This window comes from Scomber japonicus, chromosome 5, assembly GCF_027409825.1.
Source record: "Scomber japonicus isolate fScoJap1 chromosome 5, fScoJap1.pri, whole genome shotgun sequence".
In the NCBI taxonomy this organism is placed as follows: domain Eukaryota; kingdom Metazoa; phylum Chordata; class Actinopteri; order Scombriformes; family Scombridae; genus Scomber; species Scomber japonicus.
In genome coordinates, this window is record NC_070582.1 from 7,089,487 (window position 1) to 7,115,438 (window position 25,952).

The following is a 25,952-nucleotide window of genomic DNA, read 5'->3' on the forward strand; positions in this document are numbered from 1 at the left end:
CAGAGTATTCATGAAAGTGCGTTCTCTTCAGTGTTTCATAGGCCTTCATTCATTTTAATTTATGATAGCCATCCCTAACATACAGTAGATAATTCCATACTATCTTTTATCGACTTGAAGTGGTATCATATCATAGTTAAAATACTGGTTTACAAAGATCTGGTTTCCCAATTGAAGGTTAAATCTGGCAATATATTATCTTTTAATCACCAAATCCCATGAAATGACCAAAGCCATCAATTTGAGTTCCACTGTTGTCCAAACCCCCCCCCCCCCCCCCCCCACTGTTGCAACTAGCTAAGACCCTGTTTACACCTGGCATTAACATGCGTCTCGGGTGATCCGATCACAAGCAGACAGTGCTAAACACAAGACGCATTGTGATCTAATCACTCCACTTACCAAGGCGGCCATGGACGCATTCGATCACATGTCTTTTGTATTGTTAACGCTGATTCATCCTGATGCATTGCCAGCCAGGACGTATCGTAACACCATGTTGTTCAAGTATAAACTGCCTCAAAATAATATATAGACGACCTATTTGTCCTCGGAGTCAACACAAGACTGGCCGGACTGAAGAGACTCTACACTGCCACTAGATGGCGTTTCCATCCTGATATAACACCAGTCCAGATAGCTCACTGAAGTTTTCCTGTCTGACGATGGCTCTCCGTTCACTATTATCAGTACTTTGCTGAGTTTGTTTCTGAAAGACGGAGATTCCTCTGTACAAAAGAGCAATGCACAAGCTTTGGCTGCTTGGTTGGGGTCTCAGTTTGAGCATCACTGTGGTCCGTGAGTGTCTCGTCACTAGCTTTGTGTTAGCATAAGAGGTCAGGCAGTTATCCGCCCAATTTATACATAATCATTGAAGAACTTATGTAGCACAAGTAACAACATATTTGTTTGTTTAGTAGCTGTAATGTAATTATTGAATGTAGTCTCAGTAGCTCGTTACATTGCTGCGTTACAGTCAAATGTAATGTGATTACAGTGACCCAACACTGCCTGGGACACATGTTAATGCCAGGTATAACCAGGGTCCAAGTGACAGGTGCTTTCATTACCATTGACATGAACACCATGGAGTTTTGACTCAATAGTAACACATTGTTGGTTTTGTTCTTTTTGACAACAAGAAAAATATTAATATGGTGTCAGCCTTATGGCGCTTTTCCACTACAAAGTTCCAGCACTACTCGGCTCGGCTCGACACGGTTCCAGGAACGACTTTTTCCATTCCATATAAAAGGTACGTACTCAAGGTGGGCGGGGTCGTCATAGCACGACTCCGCAATACTGCCGTGACTTCATTTTATATGCGACACAAACACATAAACAATGGAGGACATGGAGGCAGTGGTGTACTAACGCTGTTGCCGGTATTTAAAAATGCCGGGTTTGATTCTTGTGTAGGACGACTCATGACTCTTCCAGCGACAACTCTTCTGACCAATCAGTGGCCGGCAGTCTGTTGACGACACATTTAGTATCGGCTCGGCTCGCTTGGAACCTCAGCAGAGCAGGTACTAAAAAAGTAGCAGGTACCAGGTACTATCCCTAGTGGAAACGTAAAAAAACCCAGTTGAGTCGAGTCGAGTCGTGCTGGAACTGTGTAGTGGAAAAGCGCCATTATATTTAAATGAAAAATGAAGATGAGTTACCGAAGGTTTTGTTTTAGACATTTAGTTTGGTCCAGTCTCTAGTCCACATAGCAGCAACATTGAACATCAAATCCATCACTTTACATAAGTTTTTATATACATTTACCACATTGTGATATATCAGTTAATTAATATATTAATGTCATTAACAGTTTTTAATTCATGATATTTATTTTGACCATATCGCCCATTGCTACCTTGATGACATATTTGTAAGTTATGTATGGATGATATAAAGAACCACTGATTTATGAATGTTTTTGATGTGAGTAATGAAGACAAATCTCACTTAGGGAACAGCTTACTGTACTACTGATTAACTCAGTGTTGTTAAGTTTACCATGATAATAATAATAATAATTTACCTCTTATGTACTTTAATATGTTATGAACCACACATTATTTATAATTGGGAAAACAATAGTGATTATGGAGTGTAACAAAATATTTTTTAGTAACAGGTTCTCCTTGAAAACACCATCCAATTAAAACTATTGTGTCTTCAGCCATTTTTCATGACTGATGTTAAGCCTGCAAAAGTGTAGCTTGGGGATTTCCCCATTTGGCCCTTAATTATTTTCCTCCTTGAAAACCCACCAGGAGAGTATCAGAGGTCATTGTTGCCTTGAATATTTATCATGTCAAACCTAACTTTTTCAGTTTTAAATATTCTCTCCAGCTTTAATCATCTTCCTGTTTGTGGTTGAGGTGGGTGTGTGAGTAGGCTGAGCTCTTTTTACTAGCACTGTATGTTCTGTCAGGGCAGCTGACAGGAGAACAATGTTTGTTTTCACCCATCTTCTCCAAGAGCTGAGATTAGATTGCACAGTGAAGAATGGGCCAGGTCTGCTCTTAGCTCTCTTTTTTTTTTACACCACAGCACAATTTTCCCCAAGTAAATTGGTCTGTGTTTGCCTCACTCTCTACACCAGCAAAACAACATCTCCCCTGGAGCTATAGGATCTCAATTCGTTCTTTCTCCAACATTACGCTCTCACAACTTCAATGTTTCTGCTCCTACGTGGTTGCCTCTCTGTGATCTTTGCTCTTGGTTCATACAGCTGCTTTGGGGAAACTTGCTTGGCTTTCTTTTGAAGATGCTTTTCAAATTCCCCACCTTGCTTTTTGTTTTTCAGCAGATAACATTTGCGAGAATTAATACTGCACACGTTAATTCATCATCACCGTGCTGCTCGAAGTAAATGAGAATCGTGCTTTAAAAATAACCTTGTTACTTCCCATGTTGGTAGTAATTATGATCTGTCCACGAGCGATGTTCAGTGACTGATTAGTTTCATTGCAACGACGTGAAGGAATCACTCAACAATGCAATAAGAGGTAAATGTTTACATAACACTGACGGCTCTTCAGGAACATGAGGTGGAAGCAAACAGTCATTAAGCATGCTGCGACGGCTTTGTGAAGCTTTGTTTCATTGTTGCAGTAGCCACCTGTTCCATGTTTTCCCTCAAGGTCTTGTTCAGTGTCACAGATCTAGACCTTTTGCAGATTGGCTTGTACCGCCACCTCGAAATCCTTCCTCAGCAAATCCCACTTGTGCTATCTGAAATGAAATTAGAATGCCCACCACCTCACAATATGGCTTATTGTTTTTTCCTCAGCGTTTCCCTTGGAATGTCGCTATTCATTTTGGTGAATGATTCCGTGACCTGCATGGATCAGCTCCTAGGAGGGGATCTAGTTTGAATGGATGATACTCAGAAACACAATCTACATTGTGCTGTGCGTGTGGTATTCTCTATGACACACACCATGGTACCAATTCAGCCTAGTATTACCTGCTTATGAGCTATAAACACATGATGTCACCTTAGGGCAGTTAGCTGTTTTACAAGTGTAATGGATGGCTTTGATACGCCTCGTGCCCAAGTAGAGCAACAGTGTTGTGAGGCTGATATTTCTGGAGGAGAAATTGCTGTCTGATCTTTATTTGAAATAAGATGCCAGCCAAAACTAGCTGCATGCTGCAGATTTATGGACAGATTTACATCTTGGGGATAACAACAAAAGCTGCATAAATTCTTTAACTGGATGTCAGCAAACTGCTGCACACAGCGTTCTTTGCTATTGGCAGCCTGTTTGGAAACCACAATCCATACAGGGCCTTGAGTGAACAGTGTCCATAAGACCAGTTATACATTTGAGTTAATACTTAAAGAAGACAGTTATTTTCTCCTGTTGAGCACTCACAGCTATAAATGGCAATCATCTCTGTCCATTCATCAAGAATAAAACTCTAAACAGCATTGGCAGATCTCTTTGAGAAAAAGGGCAGAGGTTGTTAAATTGCTTGCAGGAAGGTAACTGTGTAAGTTTGTTTAATTATATTGGCTTTGAGGGTCCAATGCTAGAAGATCAGAGCAAGTGATGAATGTGAATATGATATATGGATCCTGAGTTATTTGAAATGTGAGCTGTCTTCCAGTGGAGCATGTACAAAGTGCATGAACAAAAGCATTTTCAGTGGATAAAACAACTCCTTTTGTATGTCAGGATCTATGAATTACTGTTTAGCTTCTGCTAATGAAATTGTACTGGGTTTGTATGTAGAAGCCTACAGATACTACCTTACAACAGGCTCAGAGTTGACATGTGCTGTATATTGTTAAGTGGAGCGAGTGTGTTAAGATGTTGTTTCTGTGTCTGTTTTACTTTCCATCGTTCTCTAAATGGTACTGTATTGTAAGATGACATATATTTTTTTACCCGTATCATTTCAAATGTTGTATTGTATATATTGTATTTAAAATGAAATTAGATTAAACAAATGAATGCCAACTGTGTGGTGCATTAACTGCTGAGACAGAGCTGTGTACACGTAGCTCGAGAGAACACAAAATATTGAATATGTGTCTGCAGTGTCAGCGCTTGAATATTGGTTTAAATGCCTTGAGGAGAACAGAACACTATTTACATGACCCTGAATCAAAATGTCCCTCTGTCTTTGCCTTTGTTTCAGTGTTAATAATGTTTATAAATAAAAGCAGAACATACAGTTACGGCGTACATTTTAAATTAAAAAGCAAGATAACTGACATTTGCAGTTCCTTGAAACTTGCAGCGAGAGCAAGCCTGCTTGACTCACATCTTGCTGTAGCCAAAAGCAAAAAACATACATTATTCATTTCAATATTCATATGCTTTCTCCCTTTTTTTAAGTGCATACTTAATGAAGGTGTGGGGATGATGCTTGAGGGGGATACTGTACTGTTTAAAGCTTCATGCTCTTTGTGTATTTGACAAGAGGGGTTATACATTTTTCTTACAATGAAGCACACTGTCAGAAACCTAGAACAGGACTGACAAGGAGAATAGACAAAAATGCATTCTGGAGGAAACAGCCGTGTAGTCAATAAATCTGTTTATTCTGTGAAGGTTACTATAACTATTATTACTTTATTGTCTGTGTGAAGGGAAACAAGAGGTTCAATAGGTTAAGTGTTTGTTTAACCCTTAGTGTCCAGTGTATTTTGTATCCACTTTTAAATATCATCTTACATACTGTATATGATGATATCAAGGTAACTCTTACATCCATGAATCCATGTAGCAATCATGTTACAAAAAAGAACAACAGATAAATAAAAAGCACTCCTTATAACTTAATAATTTAACCAAGTTTTCATGGTGAAGATGTGCGAAAATGTTAAAAACAACAGGGTTAAGGTAGCTCTAAACCTCTAAAGCAACATTTCACTTACATGCATCAATAAATATGACTAGTGCTACAACTCAAACATATCAACCATAAATTGAAATAAGAAAAGTGAAGAAAAAAGCATGAAAATTTTATCTGTATATTATTTCTTGGTTTTTAGTATCGATATAATTTAAGGCAGCTATTCAGTTCATTTGAATCTGATGCATTTCCCATAAATATGGCCATTGTGGCTCTATGTGTCTAATGCTAATTGTGCTATCCCCAGCACCATTATAGAAGTTGTGGTAATAAACTTAATGACATTTCTCATACAGTACAAAAGGGTGAACATCAGGGCAAGCTGCTGAGACTCCTACATCTGTCCTATAAATCATATTTCACTCACATGAATCATTTCAAAAGTTTGTTTCTGAGTCTGAATGAAAGAAAACACATTAAAGAGCCACCTGTAGCAGCCATTATAGATAAATGTGTAGGGAAGTACATCGGGGGGCAGCTTTCAGGCTAACTGAATCCACTTCCACATACGCTGGTTAATTTACATGTATGAGGCAGCCTTTCGCCATGGTTAGACTATATAAGAGCTGTCTTTTTGTGAATCATCAGAATGTGTATAACAAAGCTGGTAAAAGCAAAATTAGCATGACACCTAGAGCAATAATCATTATGGGAAATTCATCAGGTTTAAATGACCCACAATGACCCCTTTTCCTTTAAGGCTCGGAGGGTCCTGTCAACATGGTTCTTATATCTCTGAAGCACTGACATTCTCCTCTTCATATTTATATATAGATATTAACTGTGCGCCAAAAACCTCTGGATATACAGGAAATCAGCCATTTGTAACTTCTATATGTTCTAGGGCATTAACAAGCGCCTTTGAGCATATACTATAACACAAATCACATTATGCACAGCTAAGATATGTAGAGTAGTGACTACGCCATGAAGCCTGTAAGTAAGGGGAGTAAAAAACAAACAAAGCATCTTCTACATGTCTGTGAAAAAAGTTAAGTGATTGATATTTGGTTTATTTGTACATGAACAGACACAAGGAGGGATCAAAAAAGTTGAATCAGAAGCTAGCAGCTAACAGCTAGCAGCTAGCACTGAGCTAATGTTAGCATGAACGTTACACTCCAGATAATAACAACAGCTGATAATAAACACTATGTGGCACAGGACTAGGGTTTAGTTAACTTGGTGAAGTTAAAATTGGGACAGAAAGGGAGGATTCACCATCACGGCTAAGAAATGTAGTGACTACGCCATAAAGTCTGTAAGTAATGGGAGTAAAAAACAAACAAAGCATCTTCTACATGTCTGTGAAAAAAGTTAAGTGATTGATATTTGGGAACAGATAGAAATACAAGGAGGGATAAAAAAAAAAATCAATAGCACAGGACTAGGGTTCAGTTAACTTGATGAAGTTAAAATTGGGACAGAGAGCGAGGATTCATTTGAATTTGAATTCATTTGATTTCAATTTTGTTACTGGGTAAAACATGAATAGTTAGCCATCTCGTTACTTCTGAAAGGGTTTGATAAAGACAGAAGAGTAAGAGAATCCTTTCAATCCATAGAGAAGCATGTAATAATAGAACAGATTGGGATTTGACAGTGCCATGCTTATTTCTATTGCCAACTGGGTATTTAATTTAAGATCATTTGGCTTATTGCAATTTACAGCAATGCTGATAGATTAAAGAATGGAGGAAAATAATACAGAAAAGCTGCAATGAGAATGAAACACTGCATAAAAACACATTTAATATACATTGTAAATAGTACAGGAGTAATTAGCAAAATAACAGTTATTGGGTTTCATAACATGTTTGATAAAGGCTGCTTTTGGTAATGGAGTCGAATCTCACTATTTTAAACACCTCCAGGCTTTCATAGTATCAACAGCGTTTCGGAGACCTTGAGTGTTTTGTCACAGCTGTCCCCGCCTCTCTCCATCTCCTGTCCTTCAAAGTCATCCAGAACCAAATGGAAGTTAAGCATACATGACGACTGGGTACCTGAGAAACCTCAGCTAATGCATGCTATGAAGGGGCCAGGGCAGCAAGTAAAAAACCAATATCCCACATAACAAGACCTGCACTGTGCCAATCAATTGCTGTGGTTGCCATGGTGCAGCCTGCACGTACCTACAGGAGGGCAAACCCCACATGATACGAGGTTGATATGGATTGTGTGGATTTCCTCATTTGCCTTTTGATCTGTCCTGCTCTTGTGCCTCTGGGAATCTGCCTCAGTGGAGGGATTTTAATTCTGCCTCACATTCACTCTCCGTCGATTAAGAAGCAGCAGCAATGTGCACAGCAAATCAAAAGAACAATGGACACGGTCTGTTTGATTTTTTTGAGGGGTGAGGTAAGGGGGGGGACACTTCTTCTATCAAGGTGCAGTCACAATATGTTTCCAAGCACACACTAGGGCAGTTTCAAATCCTGTCAATAGCTTTTGATTAGTACATTTTGCACTGTGTGTTTCATAGAGGGTTTGCAGCACAAACCCACATGAGTCAAATGCACAAGCTGAGTCGAGGCTAGGCTGAGGAAATGGAGGGTTGCTAAAAGACATGTTGGAGAAGCTGAAAAGAAGTGCAACAAATGGGTAAGCAGGGGCATTTAAAAGCATTGAAGTTGAAGCGAAGCTGAAAGCAGGGAAACACGAAGCTGGCGCAGGTGATGAATGACTCGTAATAACCTGGCAAGGAACCTGTGATTGTGTGTCTACCGGTGATGGAGGAGCCCCTCAGCACTCAGGTGCTCGTGAGCTGATGAGCAGTCAGTTATGGTGGATACAAGAGACCTGAGCCAGCCTGCACCTCTGGGTATTGAACCCGTTTTAAGATGGGAAAGGAAAAGGATGTATTCTTATCTGCCAAATCTTAGATGAAAATGGCTGAGGGTGAGGATGAAAGTGCATCAAGCATTCCATCATAGTTGTTATCCAAATGGTGGCATATCAAAAATGGAAGCTGCACATGTGCAGAAATGAAAATTTGAGAAGTTCCACATGGTAAAATAGACAAAGTATAACTGTGTAGGTCACAAGTTTAATTACATGGGTTAAGCCACTCTTTTATTGCATGTATGATCCATTGCAGTGGTGCAGACAACCTAAGAAATTCTTTTCATTTGCTGTCATGATGTTGAACATTAACAGTGAACCAGCCCAGCAGAACACAGTGTGCTTCACTTTAACTGCTCCCATGGCATTTACAGGGTCTTCATGAGGAGTGGAGATAAAAGGAACAGAGCTGCAGGCGCTGTTGGAGCCAGCTCCTGCCTCAGAGTGGATTGTCCCTACGGCGAATAAGGGTTTAATCGCTCCCAATTGCTTCGCCTCACAAAGGTGTGACCCCCCCACCACCACCACCACTATCCACCCCCTCCCGTTACCACCAACACCCTTCCATCTGCCTCTTATTGTTGCCAGTGAACAAATCTTGCCGCGGGGAGATGTGTCGCTACTTTTCTTCAGTCCCTTCTTCCCTAAACCTCCACTTTCAGTTTTGTAATGCCTCCATCCAACTGGCAACAGGGAAAGGAGTAATCAAAACAATTACCTAAGTCGCATTTTGTTTCATAGGAGACTTGTCTTTTTTCAAGTGAATCTTCAGCCAGAATGAAACAGGTTGTGTCTTGGGGGCTTTTTGTGGAACATCACACAGGCAGCAGCTGTCACAACACAAGAAAAGCTTCAGTGGCATGCTGGTTGTACCAGCAGGTTTATCACTTGGCTGTTTCAAAAAAAAGATGCACAACCAATTATCAAAAAAAAAAAAAAAAAAAGGTAGAAAAGAAAAAACAACATGTGAAGGTATTGCAGTCAGAAACAGTTATGGGCGGACATCCTCTCATCAAGAACAGTGGAATTTATAGCAATCTGGATCATTTTGTAGAAAACAAAGCAGCAACAGCGCACATGTTTCACTACCATTACCTCTAGGGATTGTTATCTAGTTTCTCAAAAAAGGAAAAAAAAAACTGTGCCAAGCTTACGTTATAGTGTATCTCGTGATCAGCCAAACAGCTGAAAAACAAGGCAACGTCTTTGCAGATCAACAGAGCCTTGACTTTGATGAGACGAAATGAGCTCACCATAAGATATAATATGTTGCCTGGCCCTCCAGTCCCCACTGCCCACTGTTTATATCTATCCCCTACAGTAACACTCACACTCCCGGGCATGTCGCCCAAAATTGTAAAGGCCTTAATTAAAGATTAATGTCAGGGTTTTTGCATGCACTGCTTAGATAACTCATTTCCCAGGGTGCATTGCTAAAAACCGCCCAGGCTGGACACCAGATTTTTAAGCCCTCAAAACAAAAGCCCTCAGCTCTCTGGCCAACACGATCCTTTCAGCTGAAGGACAAGCAATAACAGCTCTGCTGCTGCCTTTGCGATGCCACCACTGTGACTGGAACGGAGGGAGGTTGAGTCATTTTAATTATCACAGGCAGGCAAAGAGACACAATCAGCCAATTGTAGGCCCACCACACTGGCTGCTTGTCCCTCCACCCCTCGCAAAAATTACTGATGCTCATCTTTTTTCATGAAGCCTGTTTATAATGATATAGAGTGGATCTGTTTGTGGGAATCCAACTGCTTACCTATATGTATACCTCTACACACAGTGGAGGTGCAGATGCATGGTGTGTACGAACAGGCAATTGGAAATAGATGTAGATGAGATGTGACCATTTCCAGTGCAGTGCCAGGATTTGTTGGTTTCACTGTCATGTAATACCAGATCCTTCTTCCAGAATCTCAAGGTTGTTTCTAGGCTCACCCAAGAAGAAGATGAGATACAAGGTGACATGTTAACCACACAGGGATCAGCTTCTATGTTTACAATCAACATAATAAGGGTTGTGACAGGTACACCAAAAGGTACACATCACACAGATTGGGATTCTCAAAATTGGAAATCTCAAAATAACAAAACTGAAAGAGTCTTAGATGAAAAACAGGCACATCCTGCTTTATCCAACAGGCTGTCCAAGCTAGTAGATAACAGCTGTACGGTTTCAAATGAGGTATACCTACTCTGGGAGGGATGGTATCTGATCACTGCTTTATTTGCTTTACATTTTAGGAGCCAAAAGGACTGTATCATTACAAGAGTCTCTAGTCTGATATTGAAAGAGAATGGAGGTTTCAGTCTTTCTTTCATTCATTTAATTCTTCTTGTTAGCTGATTTCTATAGAGGTAGGATTTGATTTTACCTTTTCAATGACAACTGACGTGTCACATGGCTATGTTGTTGTTTTCAGTCAACACCGAGGCCACAGTAGTTCATTGTTTTCCTTGTATCAGGACTCGGAGGACATTATCACTGTTTCAACATTGACAATTGCCAAAGAAACAAAAGGAGAGGCTGTGTTTCATTAACTCAAGACAAATAATCACAAGGATTTATTGAAGACTGTGTTATCCTTACAGCCAATAACAGAATCCCCAGAACTCAAGGGCTGAAAGCTGTACTATATTACCTGATCTTGGCATCCTGTGTAGAAGATGGTCCCTGTGTGCCCCTTGTTTTGGGGCTTTCATTATTTTCATTTCGGTGCATATTCCTAAATTAATGTGTGTAGTAAAATTACCACACAGCAAATCTGGAGCCAGGTAATATTTCAGCACAGATAGGCTGGAGTGGGAGGAATGGGAAGGTAATAGTGGTCCAGGAACTCATTTTTGCCCCATTGCCCTGTAACAGGTTAATCTAGCCATGATAGCGACAGGGCAACAAGTTGGCAGGCTAAGACTTGTAGAGAGCTGATAATGACTGTTTGCTATTTGCTGTCATTACAAAAAATGGTGGGTTGAGACCTTTTATGCAGTCTATGGTTGAGACTAGAGCAAGATTGTAACAGTACCTAATGAGAGAATTCATGTGCTTTTCTTGGGATTTCCATTATAAATTCCATTAGTTATGTCTTTTTTAAGGATATTTTGGAAATACTATAACTATACTATTATAGTATTAGAGATTTGACTGATCATTCAGAAGTCCTGAACCTGGCTAGCAAGTCAATTCAAGCCAATTTTATTTATATGGCCTAATATCACAAAATCACAAAGCACCAAGCTGATACCTAGACCAGGACCTACAACACATGCTATCCTCTTGTGATGGAGAACTGGATAGAAGACAGGCAACATGTACACTGAACAAACAATTTTCCGGACTGAAAACTTCACCTGTTTATAGTTCACTCTGTTGCCGTGAGGACGAATACTGATGTTGTCAACAAGCATCTAAAAAAACGCTTCAACTTCAATCTCATATTGGGATATAAACACCTCGAGTGGCTTGAGTCTTGAGTCTTTTTGTTGCACTCTGTCTGTATATACTGTCAAACTCTTAATAATAACGGATCATTATTTAAAACTGACACTGATGGTGCTACCTGTGACAATAAACAGCTCCGACAAGCCCTGTCCCTTCACTGCCATTGCTGAAGGCTTTGGTAATACTGGCCATATGTGAGGCCTAATTACTTTCTCAGCTGGCCCCTGCAACAAGGTCGCACTTGTTATGCCACTGTCCCATCCACACAATCAGATTTCTCACAAAGGGAGCTAATCTCATTCCTTCACAAGCTATTATCTTGATCAGACTGGCTTTTTACACAATTTGCAACGCTGTCCAGATGAGAGAATGACTTTCCTTTAGCGGGAGCGAAGACGCTCATCAGCATCCCGCTGAGAAGTTTCAAACTGTCAGCCAACATCCACCAACTCTAAATTGGAGTTAAATTGAAGAGGCGTCCGGCTGGAGAAAGGCCAAGACAAGCAGGCCCAAGCATCGCTGCAGCAGCAGATGTCGATGAAGGTTTTTAATGGAGTTGAATTAATTCACGCAGGGTGTAATTTGTCCTGTGGATGTGGGAGGCGTACTAAGTCTGAACTTTTTCAGGGTCACGGGAGTTGTTATATTGATAGACATCTGCTGAGGCGGCCAGCAAATTTGCAAAAACTGACAGATCTGCTCTGATGTTAAGATAATGATAAATTGCATTCCTCCTATGTGAGGCTTGCTGGGATGCCAGAGTTGTGTCCTCACATATGTTTGGCCCATTCAGCAAAGGGAAAGTGCTGAAGCCCCCAACAAGCAAAATAACTGCTAATAAACTTTTCAGGATTTTTTTTTTTTAAATTTATTAGAACAAGTTCCTTGACCGAGTCTCACACATTATGACAAGTATCAATACTCAACAATTAAATAGCAAAGAGGTGAAGGAATATACTTTGTAGGTCTAATTAGTAATAGTAATAATAAAATTTTTTTTAAAAAAAACATCATCTAGCCCAGTTGAACAGAGACAGTATTCTCACCTTTCCAAATACATTATAACAGGTGACCATTTTTCAAGATACAAGTCCGTCTGGAGTCGAAGGTTTGCCGTTATGTGTTCCATGCAATTTACATCCTTAAGCCTTTGAGACCACTGGTCCAATGTGGGTGGATGGGGTTTAAGCCAATTTACTGTGATCATTTTATGTGCAATCAATAAAAGAACCCTAAGCATAAACACACTATTTTTCCCTAAATCAACTTTTCAGGATTATAATTCAACTTTAAACTCTTCCAGTTATAGGAAGTATTTTTTTCTAGTGGCATAAGACACACGTTCAAACATATTTAAAGGCCTAATTTGTAACAGTTTTTACCATACAGTATATTTTAGGTATTCACTGAGTAATTAGAAATATAGGAAACATTAATAACTTGTTTTTCTGAATGAATTTGAATTTCATTGGCCCTAACTCAGGAGTAGCTGCACATAACAGCCTGCTCAGTCACATCCATCCATGTTTGTCACCATTTTCATGGTATTTTTTCTATTTCTGTTTTTCTGGCACTGGCAAAGGAAGATGATGTTGGCTTTCGTTATCCCCCCTACAGAGCTCCTAGTTGTTTTTCAGACCGGGGAATTGGCCATCAGTGAGCACAACACCAGACGTATTTGAATCCTTGAAAAAAAAACACTAAGGTGGAAGACCACAATATACCATCAAGGTGCAGGATATTGTTCATCTGTTTTTCCAACTGTTCGATTGGTCTATTTAGGGGTTACAGCATTTTCCACTCTTATTTTTTTGATTACCTATTACACAGACATTGTATTGTTTTATTGTTGTTCACATCATTCCAGACTTACAGTACTTTCATAAACAGCTGTCTTTCCCACTCAGGTATCTTTGCAGCAATTCAACTGACAACCTTTCAACGAGACTGATTTTACAATTAGAGGAATAGCTGTTGGCAGCCTGTCAGGATTTATTATTTTAACTGTTCTACATTTGAAGACTTCTGGTTCATGCATTCCTTAGCTAACTTTAATTATATTTACTTTCCATTTATGAACACAAACTGGCTGTTGGGGGAAACCTATGACCTTTCTGCTACAGTATAATCACTATAGTCACTTAATCTTTCTGCCCTTGTCATATTTAAGTGTGTGTGGGACTCTTGTTAAGACTACTGGATGCACTGGACTCTTCAGAGGCAACATTGTGAGCACACTGGGCATACTAGCTTGCAGAATATCATTAAAAAGAGCCAGTTGTGAGAAAATAATTGAATTATGATACTGTGCCATCTACTGGAATTGAGGTCAGGACCAATTTTCTGTATTCTGAATGGGTAGTATTATGGCAGGATATAGGATATAGTGTATAAAAAAACAAGTAAAGGTTATTCTGGACAGATATACTGATATTTTCTTGCCTCTTTTTACTTTTAAACAAATTCTATATTAGCTTTGTACTGTACTGCCACCTGCTGGTTCTGAGCCTACATCTGTGCACCCAAACTCAACAAAGAGCTCAACATGGGGTTAGAAAGAAGAGAAAGGTCATGGTTACCTCTTTTTATGTTTAACATTTACCAAAAAATATATTAAATTTCACTAGGACAAAAAGTCCTGAAATGGTCTTTTAACCACACACATGCACGCACACACCTTGATATGTATTCAGGAGATCTCCAACATTCGCTGCTGCAGGGATCAGTCGTCACAACTATGAGTCAGTCCTTTCATTCTGGAGATGTACTGAAGACTTTCATTTGTCTGTGTGAATAAAAAGGCAAAGGAACTGTGTGAGAAATAACTCCCTGGATAGAAAATGAAACGGCACTATCTCTATCTGCTTTTGCCAGGTTTCATTGTGTTAAGGTGAGAAGTTTTAAACTGTTCAAGCTTTAAGTTTTCAAAGAGCTTTTCAAATTTTTCAAATGTAAGTTAAATGACTCGTGGTGCCTCTGGGTGCTTAACTATGGGCTCTGAAATGAAAATATTCTAGCATATAATCATTGCTTTTTGTTCTTAAATATTGTAATTCCACTGAGAAATAACCTATTTTTTCCCCCACATTTTGTAAAATTACTTTTTCCTGCATGAAATTATGCAGGAATGTGGTGCACCAAGAATTTGTATGAAGGAAATAACAGTTCTTTCAAAGGATGGCTGTCTTTGGTGGTTCCACGTTTTGAATAGAAGGAAATTAAAAAACCTGCAGAGAGGTACAGTAGGTGGTTTTTAAATTGAAATACTGACATCATCCACACCAAAAATTGCCAGATTTCCAAAATTACCAAAGCTGCCTTGTCTGTAACTGAGTGTGCATGGTGGAAATTTATCCAAAGGTCTCAATCGATCTCGATCAAAGGCCAGATAGGATAGAAACATCATACAGCTACAGATCAGTTTGACCTTTCTGCTGCCATTATTGGCCAAAACATCCATTTGATATTCATGTTGCATGACTCTGATCAATTGACAATTTACTTTATGATGATCACTGACTGCTTCGTATATATTTTGTCATCATGTCTCACTTCACTTCAACTCTCAATGACATGAAGAGTAACCTTGGTGAGAAAAATCATGCCTTTCCTTTCCAACTACAGCCACAGTGCATTCGAGCAGGAGACTGTTACAGCTAATAGCACAATACTATCGTTGTACTCAACTGAACTTCTTCTAGTCGAGGCTGTGGGTTCAGTTTGAAGCTGTAAGTTGCTGAAAAAAAAGCATGCAGACTTTAAAAGAAAGAATAAATGTGGATTTGTCATAGTATACTGTATGACCGCTGTCATTACAACATTATTTGAAAACCATATATTCACTTGTAAAGCTCACAGTGGACCGAAACTGACTTCATTTTCTGCTGTTACCTGAGGAGATTTTTTTTCCTTGCAATTGATTTCTTTTGATTCAGTTGCCATTTCTTCCCTGTTTAGTTCTTTTAAAAAAAGAAAAAAAAGCTGTTCTTTTGCCTGAAGGGATACTTGGATTTCAGTGACACTTTCACACAGTAAATCAGGCCATCAGACCAGTTAAACAACACTGCCATCCGCTGCCTGTCATGGGCACATACACTGCTGGTGGTCATGACATGAAAGGGATAATAAAGCAGGCTGCCTATACAGTGCTTTTTAACCTTTATTTATTAAATGTTTGCTTTCTCCTGCTCTTATATGGAGAATTTGATACATTCAAGTTCAATTGAAGCTATCTGAAATGCCTAGGAGAATGTAGGAGTTATCAGTACTCAAAGATCACTTGGCACTATTTGTTGAGGGAAAGTGTATAACAGCTTGGATATTTAGTCTATGCACCCCCATGGCCCAATAAATGACCTCATCCAATGCACTGTAGATATCAGATAGTGGTTGGCCAAAAAATGTTTATAGCTAAATGAGGATAAAACGGAGATTCTTTTAATAGGTCGCAAGGCTTTGAGGCACCAGATGCACTCTTTGTTAACTCTTGGTGAGGATGCCAAAAAACTTGGGTGTGATTTGGATGCTGATCTGAACTTCCAGAAGCCTGTATCTAAAATATCTCCAAGACGGATTTTTATCATCTCAGAAATCTATCTAAAGTAAAATTCTTCTTATCACAATCAGACTCAGAAAAGCTGGCAAATGCCTTTATTTCTGATAGACTATAGATTACTGTGATTCACTTTTTGCTCACATCCCTTAGATCATCATGCAAAGGTCTCCTCACTATAATATATCGAGAATAAATTCTAAATCAGCTTATACCTTCAGTCATTATGGTCCTACTCTCTGGACTTCTCCACCACATGAGCTAAAGTCTGCTACAATACAGTCTCCTTTTAAAATCAGACTAAAACTTTTTACAAGCTTTTGTGTGGTTGATGACTAAACATTCATTTTTGAATCAGTAGTATTATTATTATCTGTTTTTAATAATCATTATCATACCTTCTTATCATATCCCATTTTTATTGTAATACCTTCTTATCCTATATGTTCTTATCTTACATATTTTTGTCATGTTTAATCTCATTTATCTGTTTTTTTTAATCATTATTTTGAAGCACATTGAGTCTATGCCTGTTGACTACCCTTATTTAATTTTTAACTGAAACAAAGTCATTTCCCCCTCATGGAAAGTACCTACCTATGTACATTTGCAACCAACTGAGTGGATGAATTTCTGCCTCAGGTGTATAAAAATCTAAAATGAGCAGAAACATACAGTATAGAAGACTGTGGATAATTGTGTCAGATCAGTGTAGCTTAAGGTTTAGGTCTCACTGCTAAGACAAACTTGTTCCTTTCAGGATCTCTCAAAGGAAATCATCGGGATACATTTGCTCATCGCTTGTTTCTTTTTACAACACACCATATAGACTTGAACCGTATTCCCTGTCCTATTAGGCACTGTACCAAGTCAAGGTCTGGAGGACACCAAGAACAGCTGGAGATCTGCTCTGAGACGCACCAAAACACTTCAAACACAGAGTTGGAACAGGTTGTTACCAAAATGTCTAAAAACACAGACTGCAAAAATACTCCTACTACTGTATCAAATCCGCAAAGAAAACTAATGCTGAAGTTTTCTCTGTGCCAAGGTTATTACAGTTAACGAGAACGAAGACTAAAACTAAAACTAGCAATGAAAAAATAATTTAGTTAACTGAAATTAAAATAAAAACTACAATTTAAAAAAAAATGTTGTTTCGTTATCTCCCTCAATTACTTCCTGTCCTGCAGCAGCCGCTATGCTTCGTGGTTAACGAATGAAATTAAAAGGACTTGATGATAAACCATATTTGGTGTCAAACATTCTTTCATCCTTTTCAGCTTCTACAAGTCAATGCTTTCTCTTAATACCTGAAAAACTAAGACTAAAACTAAATAAAAACTAAACTAAAACTACTAAATCACTTGTGGAACTAACTGAAACTAAACAGAAATAAAAAAAAGCAAACTGAAAAACTAAAGAAAAATAAAAACTAAAGAAAATTTCAAAATTATAATAACCTTGCTCTGTGCATGTGTTGAGTAGTAAAGGCTGGGTAACATCAACTGGTTTTCTAGAGTTGAGTGAGCATGGAGTAAAATCCAGTTTTTGTACCTGATGATGAATCTCTTAGCACATCTTGACTAGTGTAACTGTAGCTTTACACTGTAGGTAAAACAAAAGAAGTTATTTGCAGCTAATCCTGTGGCAGCAATAAGCTTGTTAGCTTAGTAGCCTGCAGGGAGAGATGAACGCACATGGATACAATCAAAAAGGATGTATTGTTTTAATTAAACATAGTCAAGTGTCTGCTGTGGGACTTTTCCTTAAAAATAAAGTAAACCATTCCCTTCCTAAATACTGGCTGACAGTCAAAAAAGTGGTCAGATGTCATTATGGATTTGTGGAGTAAAACTAAACATAAAGCAGAATGCTCCATATTTTTCCTGCAGCTAACTTTCTGTGGAGAAACTGAATAAGCTGTTCAAAGCATGTTTCTCTGTACGCTGCACTTCATCCAGGCTCTTTGGCTGTCAGGGTTAAGAGCCGCATTTCAAAGAGGGACACCAAGGCACTTTGATTTGCAGATGAAACTGCCATTTATTAAGGCCAAGACTCTCATTCGCCTCAGTCAAAGTCTGTTTTATCTGCTGAAGTTTGAAGAGCCTCGGTGCCCTTTTAAAAAATGTTCACCACAGCACATACTAATGAGAACGCACACTGACCCGCTGTGTACTGTTTACATTTAAGATGAACCAAGAAATCATTATTGCATCAGTTTCCACACATGACTGTACTTACAATAAATGGATCCTGCTGACTGTATCTGCTGGATATTTATTTTACTGCTTTCTCAGGAAAAGTTTGTTGGTTTGCTCCATGGCACTACGAGATTGTAACAGTGCACGACACAAAACATTTTTACAGCATCACTACTGTAAAAAAGGTAAGAGGGCAGGAAGCAATTGCATTCATAGGAAATGTGGGAAAAAATCTGGCAACAGAAGAAAGACCAACTGTCTCTAATTATAGCAAATTATTAAAAATTATATAAAAATATCCTCATTTTCCTGTTCTCACTATTTAATGATTTTGAATACTTATAATTAAAGGACCAGTATGTAGAATTTAGTGGCATCTAGCAGAACAGATGTCACAGAAGTATGATTAAGTGTATTTTCAGTATCCCATGAAAATGGTTGTGTTTTTGTTACCCTGCAATGAGCCCTTTATATCTACATAGGGAACAGTTTCTTTCCCACAGAGCCTGCCATGTTGCACCGCCATGTTTCTACAGCAAACCAGGATGACCAAACCAGCTCTAGAGAGGGCCTTCACATCCACCATAGGTTCCCCTATGCATGCATGGAAGGGGATGTGGAGGGGTATTCAATTGGTTGCAATCTGCAACATCAACGCTAGATGCCACTAAATCCTACACACTGATCCTTTAAAATAAATTTGATCATTTCAGTTGAGAATTGATCTCTGGAGAATAACACTGGCTCTACTTTTTTTTCCTGTTGCCATCAAATCCTATTACCAAACCCTACGATGTGTTCTTCCCCCAATATTGTCAGACTTCTGTATCCTGTCTGTGACACGAAACCCTGGGGTAAATCTTTAAAAATGAGTCACAAATACATATTTTCTTTTTTGGTTTGAACACTGCTGGGTATTGCAGTCTTAAGATGTTAAAGACATTGCTCAAGGAGGTGCAAATAGTGCTTATGTCATGGAGATAAAAACATGGAGCTAAAGTGAGTATTTCAGGCAGCAGGACAGTGTGTCTCAGATTAACTCTCTGATGGTTTATTAGCTGACTATACAGAAAACTTCTGAGCAGATCAATTAACTACAGGTTTTGTGCTTTTATGGGGTTTGCTGTGTATAGGAGAATACAGAATCAGTGTTATCTTTTAATAGGTTACATTTAAAGGGAAACCAGCCCTCTCTATACAAATCAACAAACCTATTAGAAATGACAGCTGTTTGTTGCTGAAAGATTTAAAGTGGGTAAGAAAATGTAAAAAGGTGATTTTTTACAGAAGATGTTACAAGACAGTAAAGATCGCCACATCACACTGGGTTTTTGTATCATGAATCTTTTAATCGTATCCTAAAACAAAATAGACTTAGTGTGCAGTGAAGAAATAGAGTAAATAAATATAGTTTCTCAGAAATACACATTTTTGCTTGATGCTCAGGATTTTTATTTTCAGGACTTACACTTGAAAGATTACAGGCCGGCCTCATGGCTGAAACACAGCCTACAATCGAAGGGGTCTGACTAGATAAAAACAACAATGGGGAAAGAAAAAACATTGCAGCTACAAGAAGAAGAAGAAGAGAGAGAGAGAGAGAGAGAGAAAAAAAAAAACCACGATCACGTCTTCACAGAAAGCATATGGTCTGGTCCCCTAAAACGTCACCTAAGTCTCAGAGATGCTTGTCAGTAAATTGTACTTCGTTTTAAGATGTACGGCCTCCGGGACTTGGTGGTATGCGCCGCTTGTCTCTTCAGGATGTAGGGTGATTTTCGTTTCAGAGGAGTGTCACTGTTTTCCTCTAAATATTCTAGAGAGTTGTGGAGTAGCTGTTAGGAGCAAAGAGAGAGAGAGAGAGAGAGAGAGAGAGAGAGAGAGAGAGAGAGAGAGAGACGGCGGTGGGTCAGTGTCACACAACGAGGAGGAAATGGCAGGCAAACACATGTTTTGTTGCTGAGTGGCAGAGTAATCGTTGGATTCACCGGTGTAGCTGTGATTAAACGAGTGCCTGTGCTTTGTGCTTTCATGCATGGCAAAACAGGTGCTAATCTGCACTCGCTGTGTTAAGATCATGAGAAAAAAAATGAAAAAAAAGCTGTTGTGTGAGGAGCCGAGAGTGAAAGGAAAATGAAGAAGGAGGAGGGTGAGAGAAAGAGAGAGAATTAATGAGGTGTGTTTACCACGAGAGAGGATGGATGGATGGGCTACTGTGTGTGTGTGTGTGTGTGTGTGTGTGTGTGTGTGTGTGTGTGTGTGTGTGTGTGTGTTGTGAGCATGTGTTTTTCAGGGGTTTCAGGTTGTTTTTGTACCTCATCATCTATGAATTAACAGGTTGTGACATGTTTTTGTAGGAAACTGTCACATTCGAATGTTACTTGAATGGTGAATAGTCAATATAAACATACCTGATGTCACACACACAATACACAATAATACAACCTTCATATTGTCATGGTTACATAAGATTTAACAAATTGATACTTTTTTTCCCCATTGAGATCCTCAAGTCATTTATATGAAGGCAGGCAGGAAAAATCAATCATTGAAGCATCACTGAATTATTAATTAACACTTAATCGCTACAAATTAAGTACAAACATGACACCAAAAAATGTCCCAGTCAATCAAGTCCACTTGTCTTTGTCTGTGAGTGTGTGTGAGTGTGTGTGCATGTGTGTGTGTGTGTGTGCATGTGTGTGTGTGTGTGTGTCTCACCCTCTCCTCCCGGCTCTGCAGCACTCGGCAGATGTTTTGCAGGCTGTACAGCTCCTCCAGCAGCTGGATGCTCTCCTCCCTTGGCTCGCCGCCCTCCTCCTCCTCGCCACTCCACGCCTCCTGCCGCAGGCTGCTCACCATCCTGCACAGGTTGGTCAGTGACACGCGCCAGTAGGGGGCACTCTGCTTATTCTGTTTCATCTGCATAGAGGGAGAACGAGAGGGAGCAGAGGTCATGTTTAGATGGAAATTCTTATGAGATATGTTCACATTGTTACTTTGTGGTGCATGTTGTTTGTAACTGTAAAACAATAAGTATGTTTTTATGATGCTTTGGTTAAGGTTTGTTCTGGTTTTAGGCAAAGATTATGGTTTGGATTAAAATGATCACTGTTGCATGATCTTTTGCAAATCTAGTGTAACAAGACCGGGAGGAGGAGATTGGTTAGTTTGAGGATTAGGTTTCAAATTGAATTCGGGAAATGATTGGCTTCCCAAATTCAAAACTTGGCAATAAATTAGATCTTCACTGGGAGGAGATGATTGAATTGAAATTTCAATAGAGGTTGGGGAGCGAGGTGAAGTGAAAATTGAGTTGAGCTCAGAAGGGAAAAATAGCACAGTGGATAAACACATAGTGCAGTTTAACAGCCTGATGCAGTGTGAAGAAATTCAGTATCTTTTTTTTTTCCATTTCAAATTTTCTACTTTGTTATTGCATATTCATTTATAGTTAGTTATACAGTAAATGTGACGCTATGACGAGATTGAGACAAAAATGGGGTTGGAATATAAAACCTGTGCAATTGAATGCAATCTAACCCAGCAGCCCTGCTGTAATTGGTTGACTTGTAGTTGTGACTGTGACAGACATGCGTTTCTACTGTATAGTGATTTTTTTAGTTAGACATATTATTACATTGTCTTGCATGTACGATGTTATTTTGTCATGAGTACAGATTGTGTTGATAATTCTTATTAAGATTAAATTTAATTGACACAGTGTCCTCAAATGTTGGCATTTCTTTTTGGACACCCAAATTAAATCTGATGATGGGTGCTGAATATACACTACACACCACTTGTGTTTTGTCCATAAAGTTAAAAGTTGTCCTTTCATAAGTACTGGTGCAATAGTTCACCCTTTCTTAAATGTCTAACTCCTGAACAAAACTCTAGTGTCTGATGGTGTAAATGAAAATGGGGCAATTTCCTTTAAGAGTCACTCAATTTGAGTTATTTGATTGATGCAGACTGATACGCAGTATTTCTTAACAAGTGATATTTCAGTCACATCTAATATCATCTAGCTGCAGTTTGATGTGTTACAAAATAGTTTGAGTGCCTTAAGCTGGTGGAGGGCCCCTGTGTCTGCCTTAGGGGCCCCTTGATCATGCACACATTGCTGCAAAAACCCCTCAGTGTCACCGAGGATGATGGAGAGATTCAAAGGGTGAGAGAGAAGTGATTGTAAATAGACACGACCCCTCCAAAACTAATTTATGAGCAGCTAGGGGAATACAGTTGCATGTGACGTTGTGTGAGTCGTGTAAGACGCAGGGGAGACAGCGGCGAGACGGCGGGGAGACATCGAGAGATCAAAAGAACAACACACAAGGGACCAAGTAGCGCCACTGCTGACATTTAGAAGTCATCAACGCACTGAAGGTTTCAGCGGGCTTCATTTAAATCAAGTATGTGACCGGGGCCAGGTGTGGCTTTAATTGTGCTGAAAAGGTCACACGGAGGATTGTTTATTTTATAAGCCTTTATCAGGATCTTCTGTCTTAATGCTAGTTAATCAATAACTTTGAAGGCTGGGATGAAGAATTTATGCACAAGTCCAATATCCTAACAATTCCCAGTGGACCTATGTTAGTAATAAATCTGCCTTATCTCTGTGATGACTGAATTTTCTGTCAATGACTTGGCATTGCAAGTAAGCTGACACAGCCAAATTGACATTGAGACATTTTAGGAATTTAGTTGTTCCTCTTTCTTACAAGCAACATGCCTCCAACATCTCAAGAAACTCGTGATACATGTAAGGAGAGCAATGGTCAATGTGGCTAGAACATCTTATTTACCCTATAGCTATAGAATAATCTAATCATGTCCAATAGAAATAGAAGAGCCAGAGAGAGAGAGAAAAAAAAAGAGAGTACAAGCAGGTCAATCAATGTACTCGTGTGTGTTGTTAAGATAGAGAGCCACAAGTATCTTCCTCAATACTGCACTTCCCAGTTTCTCGAGCACTCTATCAGTCATCTGGCAAGTTATTATTACAATCATCACCCCTGAGCAACCTCCGAGCATCAGCAGCGATAAATCACACGGCTGATTTGTCACTGTCATGTCCTCGTACGAGCGCCACGGTTATTTATCAGAGAGAGAGAGAGAGAGAGAGAGAGAGAGGTAAAAGACGTGTCATTATGATGCTGTCAGGTCCATCTGAATCCTATTAGGCTCGACCATCCGTCTCTTCGCGCCTCCACTTCCACGTTCGCCGACTTCATTCCTCATCTTTGCTTGGCCTTGGGTATACGTAGATTAATATGGTAAATGTGATAAAAATCTAAAAGTTACAACTGAATAACTTCCCTCTCAGCCTCAGCTCTAATTTTCAGTTCATCTCAAAGGACATGCTCACGACTGTGGAAACTGGAGCGTATTGATTATAGTCATTTCTTTCTGCGCATTTGAACTCAATAAAAAAAAGAGACTTTCGGTTCAGACTAAGTTCAAACACATAGTAGGAATACAAATATATATATACAACTAAAAGGTGAGGCTATACGACTGAAGTACGGGTCTAGATTTCATGAAAGAACACCTGGGCAGCCTGTGTGTGTGTGTGTGTGTGTGTGTGTGTGTGTGTGTGAGGGTGGTTTTGGGGTCACTAAATGACCAGGTGGGTTGTAGCTCTGTGGTAGCTCTCAGTCTCTAATGTCACAGGTGCAAAAAGGCGGTACCTTAGAAGTGAAGAGACTGCTGAGTAGCTCCTCTTCTAATGCCTGCTCCTGATCGACATCTGTCAGTTAGAGACGAGAGAGAGAGAGAGAGAGAGAGAGAGGGGGGGGGGGGGGGGGAGACACAGAGAGAGAGAGAGAGAGAGAGAGAGGGATATAACTTTAAAACCAAATCAAAACAGGAGTTAAATCAATCCTAAGTGATTGCTGCAGAAGAAATGTCAATTAGATATGGAAGTACTGAATGCTCTCTTCATCGATTTGTCTAATGTATCAACGGAAATTGAGACTTTTTTATCTTCTTTATGAGATGAAGTTAAGAGGAATCAGCGACATTTACAGTATATCTTAAGTATAATGTGGAAACAGGCTAAGCTGAGTGTACATCAACCCATCCAATTACAAGTCATTTCTGTGCATGAAAGGATTCAAATTAGATAGATCCTCACTTTTTCTAATAAGTTGACATCTCATTGGACCAAACAACATACTTATAGGCCAGTTAAATATTCATGACATAGGACTCTTAAACAGTTCTCTGCAGCCTAGATTAAGTAAATTTATAAATAATTATACTAAAACAATTCAAAACAAACATATAAAAATAAATAAATTATAGTAATAGAATCTGAATCTGATGTACTTTTTCCTATATTTATATGAGCTCAAATTGGTAATGAAATATTTAGATTTTATAATAACAGTTTATGGGAGCCTAAAAGAAGATGAATCCTGAATCAATGAGTCACTTATTGGAAAGTAAGAAGAATAAAACAGAGAAATTATTTTTGGGGTTGTATTAAATGTAATATTAATATTTTTGTCTAGAGAGGTTGAAGTGCAAACCATTAGAATAAACTGCTTTGTAAGTATTTTAGTCTTTCACCCCAAACTCAGATCAGATGATTGTGATATTAAAATGAGGATTTAAAGTGCTGTTTTCAATTCTAGGACAGCAATTTATAATCTAATTATTTCTATCGTTATGTACATTTTTAAATACTTGTTGCAATAAAACCCCATCAGCACCACTTGTTGCTGATGCTGAATGCAACAGGTGCAGCGGTGACATGAGAGGCAAATGGCCAGACATGTTTTCCTTCATGCATAAGCTCATGATGAGCATGTGACTATTATCTTTACACACAATTATACATTTATATAAAACCTTCTAGAAAATAAAACCCCACTGCTTACCTGTACAAAATCCACCACATGTGAAACAGAGGAGAAGCATACATGCAAACTGTGCCTGCATCTTGATCTTGATGAGAGAAATGAACACTGACACAAAAAAAAAAACAAAAAAACAAAAAAAATTTAAAAGGATCCCACACTGAAAAATACACCTGAGGATGAATCTAGTCCATAAGGTTAAGGGTCACAAACTGAGAGCTAAAGCAGTTTGAGAGGGAATATGTAGTGATGCTGCTGCTGCTGCTGCTTCCTCTTCTTCTTCTTCTTTTTCTTCTTTCTCCTCTTCTCTTCCAGCTCCAAACAATGCTTCCCCTTCCTTGCAGTTTTGTGGTTGGATGTGAAGTGCAGTGGGCTCCATTCCCTCAGTATATAAGAGAGCCAATGTGATGTCAGAGGACCAGTCCCCCCTACCCATCCCACCCATCCTCGCCTCATCTCCACCCCCACTTTATCACCCACAATCACAGCCCCCCCTCCATCCATCTAGATATCCACCCCTCTATCCACATGGTCTCTTCCCTCCTGTCACTGTGTCATCACTTCATCAGACGTCACTTTGGCATCACAAGGCGTAAGAGGGTTTTTTTTTGCGTCAAGGTTTTGGAGATTTGGTTATTTCCCCCCCCCCCCACAGTTTGTTTGGCATTTGG

General features: G+C 39.2%; 1 protein-coding gene across 1 annotated transcript; it reads right to left on the bottom strand.

Moving 5' to 3' along the window:
* Window positions 1-20,106: 20,106 nt before the first annotated feature.
* On the bottom strand, window positions 20,107-25,363 carry nts (neurotensin). Its single transcript, XM_053319625.1, has 4 exons — window positions 25,303-25,363; window positions 24,109-24,167; window positions 21,137-21,337; window positions 20,107-20,250 (listed from the first exon to the last, which is right to left on the bottom strand). The coding sequence occupies exons 1-4, from the start codon at window positions 25,361-25,363 to the stop codon at window positions 20,107-20,109; spliced, it is 465 nt and encodes a 154-aa protein (XP_053175600.1).
* Window positions 25,364-25,952: the final 589 nt, after the last annotated feature.